The 16,632-nt window shown below is 35.5% G+C and overlaps 3 protein-coding genes and 1 pseudogene across 3 annotated transcripts; 3 read left to right on the forward strand and 1 right to left on the reverse strand.

Moving 5' to 3' along the window:
* Positions 1–517: 517 nt before the first annotated feature.
* Positions 518–1,509, forward strand: LOC120117968. The gene is given in 1 exon segment (XM_039138117.1): positions 518–1,509. A coding segment is annotated over 1 exon segment (657 nt). The 5' UTR covers positions 518–814; the 3' UTR covers positions 1,472–1,509.
* An 871-nt stretch (positions 1,510–2,380) lies between these two features.
* LOC120118067 lies at positions 2,381–8,420 on the forward strand (annotated as a pseudogene).
* On the reverse strand, positions 6,444–7,595 carry LOC120117965 (probable xyloglucan endotransglucosylase/hydrolase protein 33). Its single transcript, XM_039138113.1, has 3 exons — positions 7,215–7,595; positions 6,931–7,136; positions 6,444–6,857 (listed from the first exon to the last, which is right to left on the reverse strand). The coding sequence occupies exons 1-3, from the start codon at positions 7,539–7,541 to the stop codon at positions 6,461–6,463; spliced, it is 930 nt and encodes a 309-aa protein (XP_038994044.1). The 5' UTR covers positions 7,542–7,595; the 3' UTR covers positions 6,444–6,460.
* A 5,241-nt stretch (positions 8,421–13,661) lies between the features above and the next one.
* On the forward strand, positions 13,662–15,939 carry LOC120117969 (U-box domain-containing protein 18-like). Its single transcript, XM_039138118.1, has one exon. The coding sequence runs from the start codon at positions 13,704–13,706 to the stop codon at positions 15,744–15,746; it is 2,043 nt and encodes a 680-aa protein (XP_038994049.1). The 5' UTR covers positions 13,662–13,703; the 3' UTR covers positions 15,747–15,939.
* Positions 15,940–16,632: the final 693 nt, after the last annotated feature.

A 16,632-nucleotide genomic window follows, 5' to 3' on the forward strand; every position in this document is an offset into this window, starting at 1 on the left:
TTTACAAATATGATCCTTTTCATTGTGTTTCTTTTTTCAATTTAGATTTTGTGGGGGAGCTGAATTAATCACAATCCTTATACATGAATGTATGCGTACATATATTAACTATTTAAAAATTTATAGAGAAAATATTGCAAGAGAGAGGGTAAAGAATGAAAAATAATGAGAAGGCAATCCAAGTGTAGAGAAGCTATAAGTTGATGAAATGTATTTAAAACATAAAATTTCGGCAGTCTGGCCGTAGCTTAAACAAAGTCAGAAAATACTAAAATTCAGAGCTTTTACACCAATCAATCACCCACCATGTGACCAAGGTGAATCTTTGAACTAGTCTTTCAACTTACAGCCACTTGCACTCAATGTCCAATAACCTACGTTCTTATCTTCCATGAAGTCCAAGTCTTAGTCCAAGACAAAAAGAGACGACTTTGATTTTTTGCTTAAGAAGAGGGCACATGGTTCAAGATAAACGCATTACCAAACTTAGCTACAGATCACACTCAAATTATGTTGAAGGAGAAGCTTGAATTCCTTGATATACTCGAGGAATCTATCAGTTCCCTACAAACATGTCAACTCATCATCTTCATCCTTTTCACTTCTCTTCTTTCTTTCGATTTTCTTCGAGATCGTCCTCCAGAAAACGGTGCTTGATAACATCAATTTCTTTTCACCATCTTCAGATTACGCGTATATTGGTTTGGACTCAATAGTTACCTTCCATGTCGATGAGCCTATCTCTCAAGGGCACCTCTTTACAGGATGGATAAAACTCTTTCCGTGCTTTTTTGTGGGGCTCCTCAACATCATCATGACTGTTAATGCAATGTACATGGTATACGCAGCAGAGAAACCGATCAGTTTCCGGGATCTTACGAGACAAAATTCGAGGTTAAAAGGTCCTTTGATTACATCAATCTATGTTCTGCCCTTGTCGACCTGTATCCTGCTTGGATTAGTTGGGGTTGTCTCGAACTGGTACACTCTGACAAAGGGCTTCGTCAGGAACTACTACTTTTATCACGATCAGATTAATGATTACATTGTTGAATCATTGATAACCATCTTCCATTTTGCTGCGTTTATAGCATTGCTAATCAAGTACTCGGAGTGGAGTGCAGGATGGAACATGGCTCTCGTGATCTTGATTTTGGAGGAGACGTTCGGGATCGAAGCGTTCCAACTGTCGGCTTATTTCGGAAGGGGTAGTACGCAGCGCGGTCTTCGGTTAATGCTCGTTTTCGCTATATGGGAAATCATCTTGAGGTTGCCTTGACTTTTGGGGAAGTCCAGTGACAGAGCTGGGGGCATGCTGTTCATCTTTGGAAGCACTGGCTTGATCTGCATAGGGAATTTGATGAAATGGATTGTTTTGGTGATCTATTTCTTGGATTGCAAGAAACGGATTTTGGAGAAGAAAGTAGATGAAGAAGTTGGAAGAAAAGATGTTGGATTTGTGGATGTTTAAGTCATTGAAACTCCTTTAATGAAGTGTATAATCACCAAGAATTAGTTGAAATAACAAAGGAGTTGAGTAAAAGGATAGATGTTTGCAGTTGTGGTTTAACATGATTAAAGTTCCATGCTTCAGCAAAGATTCATCTGGAACTGAATACATTTTTTCAAAATCATAGTGATGTTTGGTTGCAGCATTTAAATTTTGGGAAATGTTTGCAGTATTCCATGTCAAATACTTGTTGATAAAAGAAAATTCCAATGCCAAATAGCTCGGGGTTTATTTGCACCATGTTTATTAAAAGTCACTTTTAAGTATGTGTATAAATGAATCCAGCTTGAACGAACAATTACAGCGGTAAAGTTTTCGACAATTTATCTGATCCAAATATTTTTAAATTTATATTATTTAATTTTGCAGAAAACACACCATACATTCACAAATATTTAAAGTTACACTAATTCTACTTCATATTTGTTGTATTTTCCTTAATCTATTTATAAATATAAATTTATAAAGGAATATTTAATATTTTAAAACGGTAATTATACTAACTAATGATTATATAATTCGAACATAAAAATCTTAACAAATGAGATGACTATCCAGCTCAGTTGGTAGATCATAAGGTTTTTAACCTTGAAGTCGTGGGATCGAGGTTTTTAACCTTGAAGTCGTGGGATCGAGTCACACGGAAGGCATTTCATAATTTAGAGGTCTTCTACGAAAGCTGCTCTCAACATGATGTTGGGAGCAACCTACTATCTTACCTCCCGGATAACCATTTTTATAAAAATCTTAACAAATGACGTGCAATATAAAAAAATTATCGTATAATTAATACATTTTCTAAAACACTTAGAAGCATCACCAATCTGTCGCTTTCTTCCCTCACTCCGCTTAGTTATACACCTTTTTTCTCCAGTTCACTTCAGTCCATGATCCACCGCTTCTCTCTGTCTTTTTTTTTTTTCGAAACTAAAAACAAAATCTTGAGTTAGTATTAGTTTCGATTCAGCCTTTTGATTGTTAGATAATCGACGATGGCGGCGGCGACTAGGAGGATTTCAGCGTTTCTTTCTCGTTCTTTGACTTCTCCTCCTCCTTTTCTGCTATCTAAAGGTACTTGTGCTTGAATTCATGATTTCTTTTCTTTTTTTACGTCGTTTTTAAAGCCAAATGGAAATTGAAATGTTAACTTTGACTAAACACGGATGTTACCTACGGTTTGATAAAAAAAATTACGGCTTCGGTGGAGTGTGTTTGGTTGCTCAGAAAATGTAATGAGAAAAACGAAACGATATATATATTTTTAATTTATATCCATCTGTAATATATTGCATCATAAATAAATGTATTTTTCTAAATATTTTTTAAAAGTAGACGAATATTTTTTTTATGAATAATTAGCTGTTTCATTTCAATTTGTAACGCCTTTTGTCATTTCTATAGTAAGAAATGCAACGTGATTTTTTTAAAAAAATAATAATTTTCAGGGAGGCTCTGTGGAGTGGACAGTGTTTTCTGGTTACGGCACCGCCGCTGCTATTGAGAACCCAACTACTCCTTCCGTCCAAGTGAATTACACTCAGCTTTTAATTAATGGCAGCTTTGTTGATTCCGCATCAGGTGAGCTTTTTGTTTCTTGTAATTGAAACTTGTTTGGATTTAAAATGGAGCTGTCAATGTGTATTGTTAAGCATGTTAATTGTAATGATGCTACTTTTTAACTAAAACTGTCACAATCCACCAGGCAAAACTTTTCCAACATATGACCCAGGACAGGGTATGTGATTGCTCATGTTGCTGAAGCTGATGCTGAAGATATCGATCGTGCGGTTTCTGCATCTCGCAAGGCGTTTGATGAAGGACCATGGCCAAGGATGACTGCTTATGTATGTAACTTCCTAGATTTACTTTTTTTCATATGAAATAATCTTCCAACTTTGTTAAACTTAATCTTTTCGTCTGTTGTCCTCCAGGAAAGGTCGATGGTATTGTTCCGATTTGCTGATCTTATCGATAAGCACACTGAGGAGCTTGCGACGCTCGAGACTTGGGATAATGGAAAAACATATGAGCAGGCTGCTAACATTGAACTACCGATGATCTCACGTCTGATTCGGTACTATGCTGGTAACAATCACACTCAATAGTTTTGCTATCTCTCAAGTATTGTTCACATCTGAGTCTGACACACTAGATTTGTTTTGGTTATTTAGGGTGGGCGGACAAAATTCATGGTCTTACAGTTCCGGCTGATAGCCCACACCATGTTCAAACCATACATGAACCGATCGGTGTTGCCGGTCAAATCATTCCATGGAATTTCCCTCTTCTCATGTTTTCTTGGAAGATCGGGCCTGCCCTGGCTTGTGGCAATACTGTTGTTCTTAAGACAGCAGAGCAGACACCATTATCTGCTCTTTATGCAGCCAAGCTACTCCACGAGGTAATTTCTTGACTATATAATCTATTTACTTGTTTCATGTTTTCTAATTTAAATACAGTGAATTCAGATGAGAAGTACATAAAACTTCAGTGTCCATTGGATTTGAATGCACAAATTTTCTCACTGGAAATTGTTTCTACAGGCTGGACTTCCTCCAGGTGTTCTAAATGTGGTTTCCGGTTTTGGTCCAACAGCCGGCAGTGCTCTTTGCCGTCATAAGCAAGTGGATAAGGTACATTACATCCAATAATTTATATATTTTCTGTCATAGTTTCTATATTTACCCATGAGATCAATGGAGACAATTTGCAGCTTGCTTTCACTGGTTCTACTCAAACTGGAAAAACTGTCCTCGAGTTAGCTGCAAAAAGCAATCTCAAGCCCGTAACATTGGAGCTTGGAGGAAAATCGCCTTTTATCATATGCAAGGATGCCGATGTTGATCAGGCAGTCGAGTTAGCCCACTTTGCTTTGTTCTTTAATCAGGTATGTCTCTAATCGATTGCTGTTTGTAACATCAAACTTGGTTTTTTCGTATAGCTCTTCTTTATATTGATTACAGTTAAAATCCACTTGCAGGGGCAATGTTGCTGTGCTGGTTCTCGTACATATGTACATGAGAGCGTGTATGATGAGTTCTTGGAGAAGGCAAAGGCACGTGCGTTGAATCGCAGAGTTGGTGATCCATTCAAAGCCGGAATTGAACAAGGTCCTCAGGTAAACCGACAACCGTTTCATATACCAGTTCTTATATATATCAATTGATTTTCTATTAGGAACACATATGATACCAATGTATACTTAAATCAGGTTGATTCAGAACAATTCGAAAAGATCTTGAGGTACATAAGATCCGGTATTGAAAGCGGAGCAACACTCGAAGCCGGAGGGGAGAGGATAGGGAGCAAGGGCTACTATATTCAACCCACTGTTTTTTCCAATGTAAAGGTAGGCCATTTACAACTTAAAACCAGATTATTATCAAGAATGCAATTGAAACATTGTAATGATATGATAAAAAACTTTCACTTGTCAACAGGAAGACATGTTGATTGCAAAGGATGAGATATTTGGTCCAGTTCAAGCTATCCTGAAATTCAAGTGAGAACTGAGAAATTGAGTTTGCCTTTCCCGTCTTAACAATCATACGAGAGTTTTGAGTTTAACCAATATGATCGATCTGATTGCAGGGACATCGATGAGGTGATTCGGAGGGCGAACGGAAGCGGTTACGGACTGGCTGCTGCTGTCTTCACGCAGGACATCGACACCGCAAACACGTTGAGTCGAGCTTTGAAAGTGGGAACAGTTTGGGTGAACTGTTATAATGTGTTTGATGCAGCAGTTCCATTTGGTGGGTACAAGATGAGCGGACAAGGTAGAGAGAAGGGTATTTACAGTCTTAGCAATTACTTGCAAGTGAAGGCAGTCGTTACCCCGTTGAAGAATGCAGCATGGATGTAATAATCTATCTATACATATTTCTCTTTTTCTCCTGTTTAAGCTGCCTTTTGCCTGCTTAATGTTTACTTAATTGGCGGAACATGAACTAGTTTGCCTTTTACTTCATCTCTTTTTATTAGACTTTATCATTGTTAATGATTGGTGGATGATAGAAAAATTAAGTATAAATACGCATTTACAGGTATTACAATAAAAAATAATTATAAAATATTAAAATATTATTATTTATTTTAATAAAAATGTACATCACGTCAAACGTTTATAATATATTATAATATTTCTTTCAAATTTAAATATTGAAAAGGCCGGGAAAAAAAGATAAAAAGTAATATATTATAAATTTATATCAAACTGGAAAAGTAAAGCCAAAAAAATGAAAATATTTTGATACCATATTCCAAAAAAAAAGTGACTCAGATGTGTCCCACGCTTGATGCTTGCCTTTCCTGGCTTATACTTTACATAGATTTCTGATTTGTACCCCACCTCCTCTATATTCCTGCCCTTACCGTTTCAACCACTTATTATGAATAAATTACTTTTATATATCTCATAAAGATATATTTAATTTTCTAGAACATTTAATAAATTATATTTATTTCAATATGTTGGGAAAAAACCATTATGAATATTTTAGAAAAAATACTATCAAATAATGAATTCGTTAATAACTCTCAAAAGTGAGTAATTATGAGAAAATAAACAGAATGAAAGCAATAGATACAGGGGAACGTAAATTATAATCCTTTTTCTTTTCTTTCTAACAACAAGTGGGAACATATCATTGTTGCTTCTTGATGGGAAAATAATCTTTAGAAGTGGATAAAAATGTGGATAAAAATAATTCACCCAACAGAAGAAATATTCAGTTATGGCGTGCCCGTGGGCACACCAACTATCGGCTCAGTTTGAGTTTTTATCGGATCCAATTTTTCGGTATTTAATTTTTGGATTGGTTTTCGGTATATTATTGGATCGTATTGTAGCTATACATTTTTATTTGATTTGTAGCAGATTATCTGATTCTTTGAGTAATAAAATTCAATTTATCCAAAAAAAAAAAAGAAGAAGAATTATAGTAAATTTTACTTGCACTCTTGAGGCAAGACTTTATATCTGGATGTATCTTTACAGTAGGAGTAGAACATGAGCTTCCTTCTTGCCCAATCCATGGCGGTTACCTGTTGATTCGATAGCTTAACGAAGTCGGGTCCTCCAACAGGGTCGATGCTCGAAAGGCTGGCATTCGAACAAGACGAATCAGGCTGTTTAGGATTTATGGCACAGCCAGCCATTTCCATGTCTGTAAGTGAAGCTACAAATGGGGCGTACTTATAATTGACAGGGTATTTCCCTCCATGAGTTGCCCATTCCGACCCATCCCATATGGTCATGTAAAGCGACATCGGCTTCGACGGATATGCCGCCGAGAATTTTCCGTTGTTTGGGAACTCTCTAACCGGTATATTATCGACAAGGAACCTGCAATTTTAATGACAATAAGTCCGGGTCGTCGACGACGTATGTTCTAACAGAGTAGTTCAATTAGTCTTACACTATGTGATGACTGTTCCAAAGAATGCTGTAGTAATGGTACTGCAGGGTTGGATTAAACCAGAAATAAAACTTCTCTTCTCTCCCGGTGCTCACACCATTTGCATACACATTAGTTTGGAGGGCCCAATCGATTCGTTTATCGCTGCCGAGCAGTTCGATATCGATCTCATCGTGACTATGGGGATACATATCTGCATTAGACAACTGCAAAAAACGATCCATTTAACCAAAAACAAATTCACATACATATACAAATGCACAAATTGTTAAACAGTATCTTACATAGAAGGCTACTACAACACCAGATGTGAGACCTGCAGGTAGCTTGATTGCTGCACTGAAGAATCCATAGCTATATTTATCCATGGAAGCCAATCCCGAACCCGATGTTTTATCGAGAGCAAGATTAACCATTGAGCCATTGTTGAGTAGCTTGATGTTATGTGCACCAAAAGCTTTGGAAAAGCTGTGGTTCACCGAGACATGGCTAAACAAGTCTGTTAAACGTGGAACTCTGGGAGTGATGTAATGCCTGCTGTGCGAGGAGACCGAGGTTGTCGAGCAAAACAGTGCGAGACAAAGGAACAAAATACGTTGGAATAGAGCCATGTTTATTGAGTATGATGAAGGGAAAGAGATGAAGATTTGGTCATATATATATGTATGGAGGAAATAAGGGGCTAGAAAGCGTAATCGAAGCTTAGTTGTATTTAGCTGGCGGCTCTTTTCTGGGGTATCTTTATGTGTACATGGGATCTGTGACAGTGAAACCATGTACTCATGTGGGATGATTTTGTGATGCTCGGCAAAGCACGTGGGACTGCTAAAAAAGTTGGGACCATTTTGATTTCGACATTTCAAGCTTTGAACTTTGAAGTTAATTCCTTTATCTCTGGATCGAGAGAAAAGTTCAGTAAAAAACCTGTAAAAACTCAGACAGCTTGTTTGTCTGTAATGGTTTTCTTTTTCTGGTTTCCTATAGGTTAAGGAGATTGTGAGGGAATTACGCGTCTTTGAGCTTTCACTTTCACTTTGGTTTTCCTATATTTTCATTATGTTCCAACTGGGATTTTTGGGACCGCCGTTTGATTTTGATGCATTTACTATGAGAAGCCATTAATGTAGGCGGCTTGTGGTGTAATGCTAGAGTTTTGTAGCATCAAAGGAGCAGACAAAAGAATAATCTTGATTGGCAAGCACAAGCCTAGCCCAAGCAAGCTTTGATAAGGTTGTTGTATTCCTTATACTCTACGGCATTATTAGGGATCGATATCCGACTCGGACTTGGTGAGTTCTAATCAGACCTGATCTAATTAGATTCCTTTTTTATTTTAAAATTTTACATTTGAGTCATATTTTCAAAAGATGTGGTCGAGTTAAGATTTAAGGTACAAAAAATTTGAACTAAACTGAATTGATATTATAATTATCATAATATATCTCTCTATATTTTTTAATTAGTTCCTTATTTTATGTTGGATTTAATAAAACTAAGTACGGAATTTTATTTCATCAGATGAAATTCTCTTAAATTCAAATCAAATACGAAAAAAAAATTTAATTTTAAAATGAAATTAATAAGTCAAAAACTCGACATTATATAAACACATGGCCGTCTCTAGGTATTATCCACTTTCCTTGATCCATTTGCAGGTTATTCTTCGTTAGTCATCGTTCTCTTTTGAAAATTGTTAAATTATATTACAGATAGCAAAATCAGGCAAGTTGGGGTGGACAACCAATGCATGCCAATCATTTCTTCCATTGGTTGTTTATGTTCAAAAAGGGTCACATTCTCAAGCAATATTGTCATAATAGTACGAGAGAATATCGACAAAGAGATATTCGGTGGTTAAAGATGGAATATTTTTTGTAAGAAGAAATTAAAAGGACGAGCGAATTAAATAATAAAATGGATGTTATACGTAGCGCTAATGAAATAAAGTAAAGAAATTAAATAAACAATTAAGAAACATAATGGGACAGCTTAAATGATCTGATGGTTAAATTACAAAATTTTGATCACTCAATTTTTTCACTCCTATTTTTCTAACTAAAAATTAAAGTTTTCTAATTTACTCATCAAACTTTCAATTTATTCTTATTTTGATCACTTGAATGTTAACTCGTAAATGAAAAAAATGTCATGGAAGCCACATATATTGATACATTATAGATTACTTTTTATTAATATGAAATTCACGTCTATATCTCTTTTCTTTCCTTCTTTTTATTTTTGTTTTTTCCCCTTCAAAAGCAGACCTGTTTATTTACAATGTGTGGCATATGACACGTCATAGGCCCCCAAAATTTGAGGGTCTTATACATGAATGTCATTTAAGCCCATCCATGTACAACCTTTGTGCCCAAATGACATTTTCGTTTGAAGGAAAAGCAAATTTTCTATTTGGTTCTCGATAAAGTGGCAAAGAAAGTTGCAAACGAAGATTTTAACAATAGCTTTAATCGTTTTCCATTACGAGTTTTGGTAAAAAACCTCGTAGATGCATCATAATTTTAAATTTGACAAATTAATCCTTATTATAAAATATTTTAAGGGTCTCATTTTAAAAATGAGCAGAGACCTGTTAAAATGATGAAAAATTTACAATTTTATTCAAGTGTCACATCAATGCTATAATTACTATTATCTGACCACTCAAGATATAGAAGAACTTATCTCGTTATCTATTATCACTCTATCAATTTAGAGTTTACCTAAATCACTTTAAAACTTATAAAACTAAATCATAAACTCAAAACTCATGAAACCTCAAACCATTCAAATCTATAATATTCATCATTCGATCAATGTTGAATCGAGATATACAACTCACTTCCTTTTTCTTCACCTCCCCACCATTGAAATTTAGAAGAAGATGCTTCATCATCGAGAAATCAATTGGACTTTAAAATTAGGGTTTTTCATAAAAATAAAAGAACTTTTGGGACCATTTCATAATTTTTTTAAAAGAAAAATATCTAATCATAACACTTTGATTATTTAACTGTAGACTAACCAAAACAAAAACAAATAAAAAATTTAGTGAGTAAATTAAAATTTTAATAACCAAAATAAGAGAAGAAATTAGAGTGATTAAATTTATAATTTATCTAGTTTAAATTTACTTCAACAATATTCAAATATAATAATCCATCCGAGTAATTATTATGGTGGGAAAGCAATTAGTTGGGAGATTTTGGAGGATAATGTATAAAGATGGATAATTAAGGGAGTCGGGTGGTGATTAGACGTATCTATTTGCTCCCATTTATTAATAGTGCCGTGAGATGGAATTTTAACAAATTGGCCAGAAATGTTTTAGCTGTCTTTGATATGACAGTTGGTAGTTACACAAACGGACGCGACAAAAAAAAAATGTTTCAAGACCTGTTTGAAAACGATTGCTAAATTTAGGGAGTAAAAGTTATATTACCCCTAAGGAAATAGCTTGTTCAAATAATGTAATTGATTACTTATATTTTTAATTAATAATTTATTTAAATAATTTTTAGTTTTTTATGAATCCATTTAATTTCTAAAACTTTTTAAATAAAACGTATACTTAATTATTATTAAATATAATAATCACCAAATACGACTAGTGATATAATACTTTAAATGTATTTAAATTTAAACAGAGATCATAGATCATAATAAAAACTGCATCGAGAACTTAAAATCAATTTGATACATTACAAAAACAAGGGTTAATTAAAAAATTAATTCCTCAAAAATTTTCACTCATTTCCCGTCACTAAAATTTAGAAAATTTCAATAAATACTAGACTTTCATTTTGTGTGAAAACCCCTAGTTTCAAATTCTCTTTGATTTATTGATGATAAATCATCTTCTTTCAAATCTCAATGATGGGGACCGGAGAAGGAGGAAACAAGTTGTATATCTTGATTCCATACAGATCTAATGGTGGATATTATAGATCAAAGTGGTTTGAGATTTTACGAGTTTTAGATTTATGGTTAAGTTTTATGAGTTTTATAGTGATTTAGGTAAAATCTAAATTGATAGAGTGGCAGGAGACAATAAGACAAGTTTTTCAATATCTAGAGTGGTCGGAGAAGACATCGGAGAATTGTAATTGCAGCAATGACGTGACACATTGATGAAATTGTAAAACTTTAATCTTTGGAGGAAGAATAAAAAAATAAAAGCAGGAAAAGAGGAAAATGATATGGATAAAACATAGATTCCATGTCAATAAAACAGTCCACATCAACACACATAACTATCATATCACCCTTTCATTTATGATTTAACACTCGAGCGATTAAAATAGGAGTAACTCGAAAGTTTGAAGAGTAAATTAAAAAAATTATATTCTAATGACCAAAATAAGAGTGATGATAAAAATAAATGATGAACTTTATAATTTACCCCAAAACAAATACGAAATAATTCAACGTATTGAAGTATGAAGTGGCTTGTTTCTGATTGGATGATCAGACAATGGTTGTTATTTATGGATTACTTGAGTTTATTATGAGATATATTCTACCTATTATGTAAGCTTAGTGAGATTGGAGTCCAAATACTTCTAGTTGGCCAAAAACCTTAGTGAGATTGGAGTCCACGTCCTTCTAGTTGGCCAAACCTTATCTCCAGCAGAGTGGTTAAAGTTGCCTCTGGAATTAACATTTTATAAGTAGCGGTACAACACTTCTCCCTCTTAAAGATCACTTATCGAAAAAATACATATTTATCACAATAAAAAGTGATTCTCCAAGGACAAGATACATATCACGACAAGGATTCACAATGTTTGGGGGGACATGACTCTTAATATAGTCGAGCACAGTTCAAACCTTAATCAACCCAGTTTGTATTCCATCATAAGAAACCACATTTCTCAAGGAACTCCCGATCAAGTGCTGTCTTTACACACCCAAATACACCAACAAGGACTATATTTTAGGCCTTGTTCCTTTGATATCCGAGGCATGTGCTTCTGCTTCAACCCAAACTTGTGCCAAATCTTTGCATGCCGAGTGAAACAAATTTGGGGCAGCCATGACTTACATATTTGCCTCGTTATTGCTATGCAAGGATCAAGATGCGGTATTTTGATTGATTCCCGCAAGGTGTTTGATGAAATGCCCGATAGAAATGTGGTGAGATGGAACACGATGATCGGCGGGTACTTGGAAAACGGGGATATAGAATCTGCACTGTATTTGTTTCAAATGTTGCCCATTGGAAGAAATTCAGTGATTTAGATAGCTGATGATTCATGCAAATAGTGGAGATACTTTAAAAGCAAGATAATTTTTAATAAAGTATCGTTAGAGCTAAGTAACGTGGTGACCTGGACAGAGGTGGTTGACGGTAGAGTGTGCATTCTCAGATGTAAATATTATTTGATTTGTAATTTTAGATATTCAAAATTTCGACTCATTAAAATTATAAATTAATCCGATTAACATATGTTAAATATCTAATTTTTTAGATTAGATACTTATATCTAAACATAAAATTTAATTTGATAAAAATTTAAAGTTAAATTATATATATATATATATATATATATAATTTTATGCGATCTTTTATATACCTCTATATATATATATATATTCACATAATAAACAATTAAAGATCTTATCTTTTATTGGGGTAGAGATTTAATGAATTGAAAGATTACTCACTCATTAGGTTAGAGGTTGTCTAAATTCTAAAGGCCGAATTTTTAGAATAATCTGAAATTAGAATTTATATGATTCATATCTTATTTAGTTATCTTTTTTTTAATATTTGATACAAATTATCAAAAATAAAAAAGAATTAAGTATTTAAAATTTTAAATCCAATCAACAAATAAACGAAATCAAATTAGATTTTTTAGGAAAAACTACACGAGAGACCACTTAACTATGTCCACTTTCATTTTGACCATCGATGTTGTAATATCTTACCAAAGAATGATCTCGGCTGAGTGGTTTAGGCGCTTGTAGATATTCCTCCTTGCGTTAGGTTCGAGTACCTCTTATATGTGTCACCTTTTAATTGGAGATTAAATTTATTTTAATTGAATAAAATTATGATCAAATTGATAATATGTAATTATACCAAATTTTTTAATTGCCATGTCATCCACTCCGTTAAAATTGATAAGTTAATGACTTGATTGAAGCATTTAAATAATTATGTGATCTGGTTGATTAAATTAAAATATCGATAATTAAGTGGTCTCTTGTGTAGTTCATCCATTTTTTAAAACAACCTATATAAATACAAATGCAGAACTAGAAGTGAAAGGAGATCTCACGTTAAATATAAATTATTTAATAAATTAATATCAATAATAATTATTATATTTAAAAAATAACAATGAACTTATTTAATAATGTCAAATAAAAAATAGTAAAGGCTACCGACATCCAATGTCGGCTGCCTCTCTTCACGTTCACGTACCTTCGTAAGCACGAGCGTTTTCAATTATTCACGACCACGTGTCATATTTTCATTTGTTGATTCACTGCTCGAAACTATCTAGGAAGCCGACTTTCCTCAAATTCAACACGACACGTGCCTATTCACCACCTGTCCTTTGACCTTAGCCATCTTATTACATACGTATAAAGTCAAAGCCTCCTTCCTTGTTTCCTTTTATATATATATGTATATATATATATATATACGCACCAATGGCGCTTAAATGCCCCAAAACCAGAAACTTAAATATCCAAATACTAACTTCAAAATCAAGCCTTTTGTTTCATTCTTCTTTGTTTTTTGTTCTTTTAAATTCTATTAAATGATCCGAAAATCAAACGGGTCGAGTCGCCGGATTCTGACGTACCCGGCGATACATCCTTGCGACTCCATTTCTCCCGCAACTCTTCTGAGCTCTCTAATCGATCTCGTCCAAGACATTTGCAGTTACAAATCCAAGTTTTTCTCCGTCAACAAGATAAACGCGCGCGAAACTTTTCGTCAAATCACCAACCTTCTTCTCTTCCTCCAGGAGATCCGAAATACAACGTCGGATCCACCTGCCACGTTCGTCCTCAGCTTTTCGGAGCTCCATCTCACTTTCCAGAAGCTTCGGTTCCTTCTTGAAGATTGCACTCGCGACGGGGCTCGAGCATGGATGCTGGTGAATTCCGAATGGGTTGCGAACCAGTTTCAGATACTGATCCGGGGCATGGCGACGGGTCTGGATGTTTTCCCGCTTTCAACCGTTGATGTGTCGAATGAAGCCAAGGAGTTGGTTGATTTGATCATCAGGCAAGCTAGGAAAACAACTTTCCAATCCGACCCGGAAGATAAGAAGGCGGTGAAGGTTCTTATGCGGATGCTGAACCAATTCGAGGAAGGGACCCAACCCGATCCGGTCGAAGTCAAACGGATTCTGGAGCATCTCGGGATTCATAAATGGAGCAACTGCAATAAGGAAGTGAAATTCCTAGATTCAGAAACCGAAATCGAATTTTCCGATCGAGAATCTGAGCTTCTGAGTAGTTTAATGGGGTTCATGAGTTATTGCAGATGCGTAATCTTTGATTTCATCGATACCGAAACTCAACATCTCAACAGATCATGTAATTGCAACGAAGCTCTTAAAGGAATCAACGGTGATGATCTCAAGTGTCCGATCTCGTTAGAATTGATGTCCGATCCGGTGACATTATCAACGGGGCATACCTACGATCGTTGTTCCATTCTAAAATGGTTAAATTCAGGACACGCCACGTGCCCCAAGACCGGCGAGAAGCTTACCAGTACGGAATTGGTTCCCAATCTTGTATTAAAAGCGATGATCCAACAATTTTGTGCCGGAAACGGCATCGCAGTCGTCGCATCAAGCCGAAAGAATCGCGATATCACGAGGACAATCAAGGCCGGGAGTTTGGCCGGAGAAGAAGCAGTGAAGATGTTAGTTGGATTTCTCGTTAACAAACTTGTTAATGGTGACAGTGAAGAGATGAACAAGGCGGCTTTTGAGATTCGGGTTCTTACGAAAACGAGCATTTTTAACAGGTCTTGTTTGGTCGAATCCGATTCGATCCCGCCTTTATTGAAGCTGTTGTTCTCTAAAGTCGATAACACCCAAGAAAACTCCATGGCCGCACTTCTGAATCTCTCCAAGCATACGAAAAGCAAAGGTGTTATAGTGGAGAATCAAGGGTTGGATACGATCGTCCATGTTTTAAGAAGAGGACTAAAGATCGAAGCTCAACAACACGCGGCTGCTACCTTGTTTTATCTAGCCTCAATCGAGGAAAACAGGGTATTGATTGGTGAAAATCCTGAAGCAATTCCAGGTTTGATAGAGTTGATTAAGAAGGGAAACAATCACTGCAAAAGAAATGCATTAGTTGCAATTTTCGGTCTTCTAACGCATTCCGGGAATCACTGGACAGTTCTCGCAGCCGGAGCTGTTCCTTTACTACTAAATCTTTTGAAAGACGCCGAAAGAGAAGATCTTGTAACTGATTCTCTAGCGGTTTTAGCTACTCTGGCGGAGAGAATCGATGGGGCGGTGGCGATTCTGCGCCGTGGAGCGCTGCCATTGTTGGTGGGGATTTTAAGTACCTCTACTTCAAGAACAGGGAAGGAGTATTGCGTTTCCTTGTTGTTGGCTCTGTGTGTGAACGGCGGTGAAGATGTGGTTGCTCGTTTGGTGAAGAATCCTTCTCTAATGCGATCCTTGTATTCCCAACTCAGTGAAGGCACAACTCGAGGTAGCAAAAAGGCGAGTTCAATCATCTGGATTCTTCATGATTTCCATGAAAAGAGCTCATCAGCTCCGGTGACTCCAGTTCTACCACGAGAAAGATTTGTTCACGTCTCGTAATTGGTAACCCAAATTTTATCGGGTATCCATTTATCCGTTTGTTCATCCCTGCAATCTTTCTATGTAAATACCTGAAACTGTGTATATTGCTTTCTTTCTTTATCAGCTCGGTTTTTAGAAAGAGCTAATCTACTCAGCTTCTGCCTTTTTTCACTTGAAGCTGAGGTAGAAAAATAAAGTATTGTTTTCTTTATGTTTTAATCGTATCTGTAATAAAGCACTTCAGCTCTTGTGTACTACATGTTGATAATAAGATGGTGTTACATATACATAGTGCAAGCTGCTCCACTATCACAATACAACTTCATTTTAGTTCACAGAATGTAACGTTATCTTTAAGAATAATATTACTAAAATATGGCATTATTTGTCATATTATTAAAAATGTTATATTATTTTACAGCCATAGACCTGCATTCTACTTCAACCGGGATACCATATGTTGTTTCTTGGTCTTTATGAGATAGGATAATTGTCGAAGAAAATAAAGTAACCGGCGTCGAGTTAAAAGAACAGCTTCCCGATCGGAATCACAAAATGCAGACAATTGAATGTTACAATCTGGTTGGAGAAATATACCTTGCCCAAAGGTATGTTTCAGATATCGTAAAGCAGCATCCCGCTATTCTTCCTTTGGACGTTGCATGAATTGGGCTAAAACATGAACACCATATTGATCACTGGGGCCTTTTTAGGGTCAAATAGAACAATATACCCACCGAGCATCAATACTTTGCAGGATCTACCAAAAGTGATGATTCTGTTCAATTGGTGTATCAAAAGGCTTGGCACTCAATAACCCACAAATAACTCACAAATCCCTGTTGCTTCAACTTTAATAACTCACAATCGAAAGTCCCGTTGTTTGTAGTTGGCAAGTTCCACC

This window comes from Hibiscus syriacus, unplaced genomic scaffold (assembly GCF_006381635.1).
Source record: "Hibiscus syriacus cultivar Baekdansim isolate YM2019G1 unplaced genomic scaffold, ASM638163v2 tig00110325_pilon, whole genome shotgun sequence".
NCBI classification, from domain to species: domain Eukaryota; kingdom Viridiplantae; phylum Streptophyta; class Magnoliopsida; order Malvales; family Malvaceae; genus Hibiscus; species Hibiscus syriacus.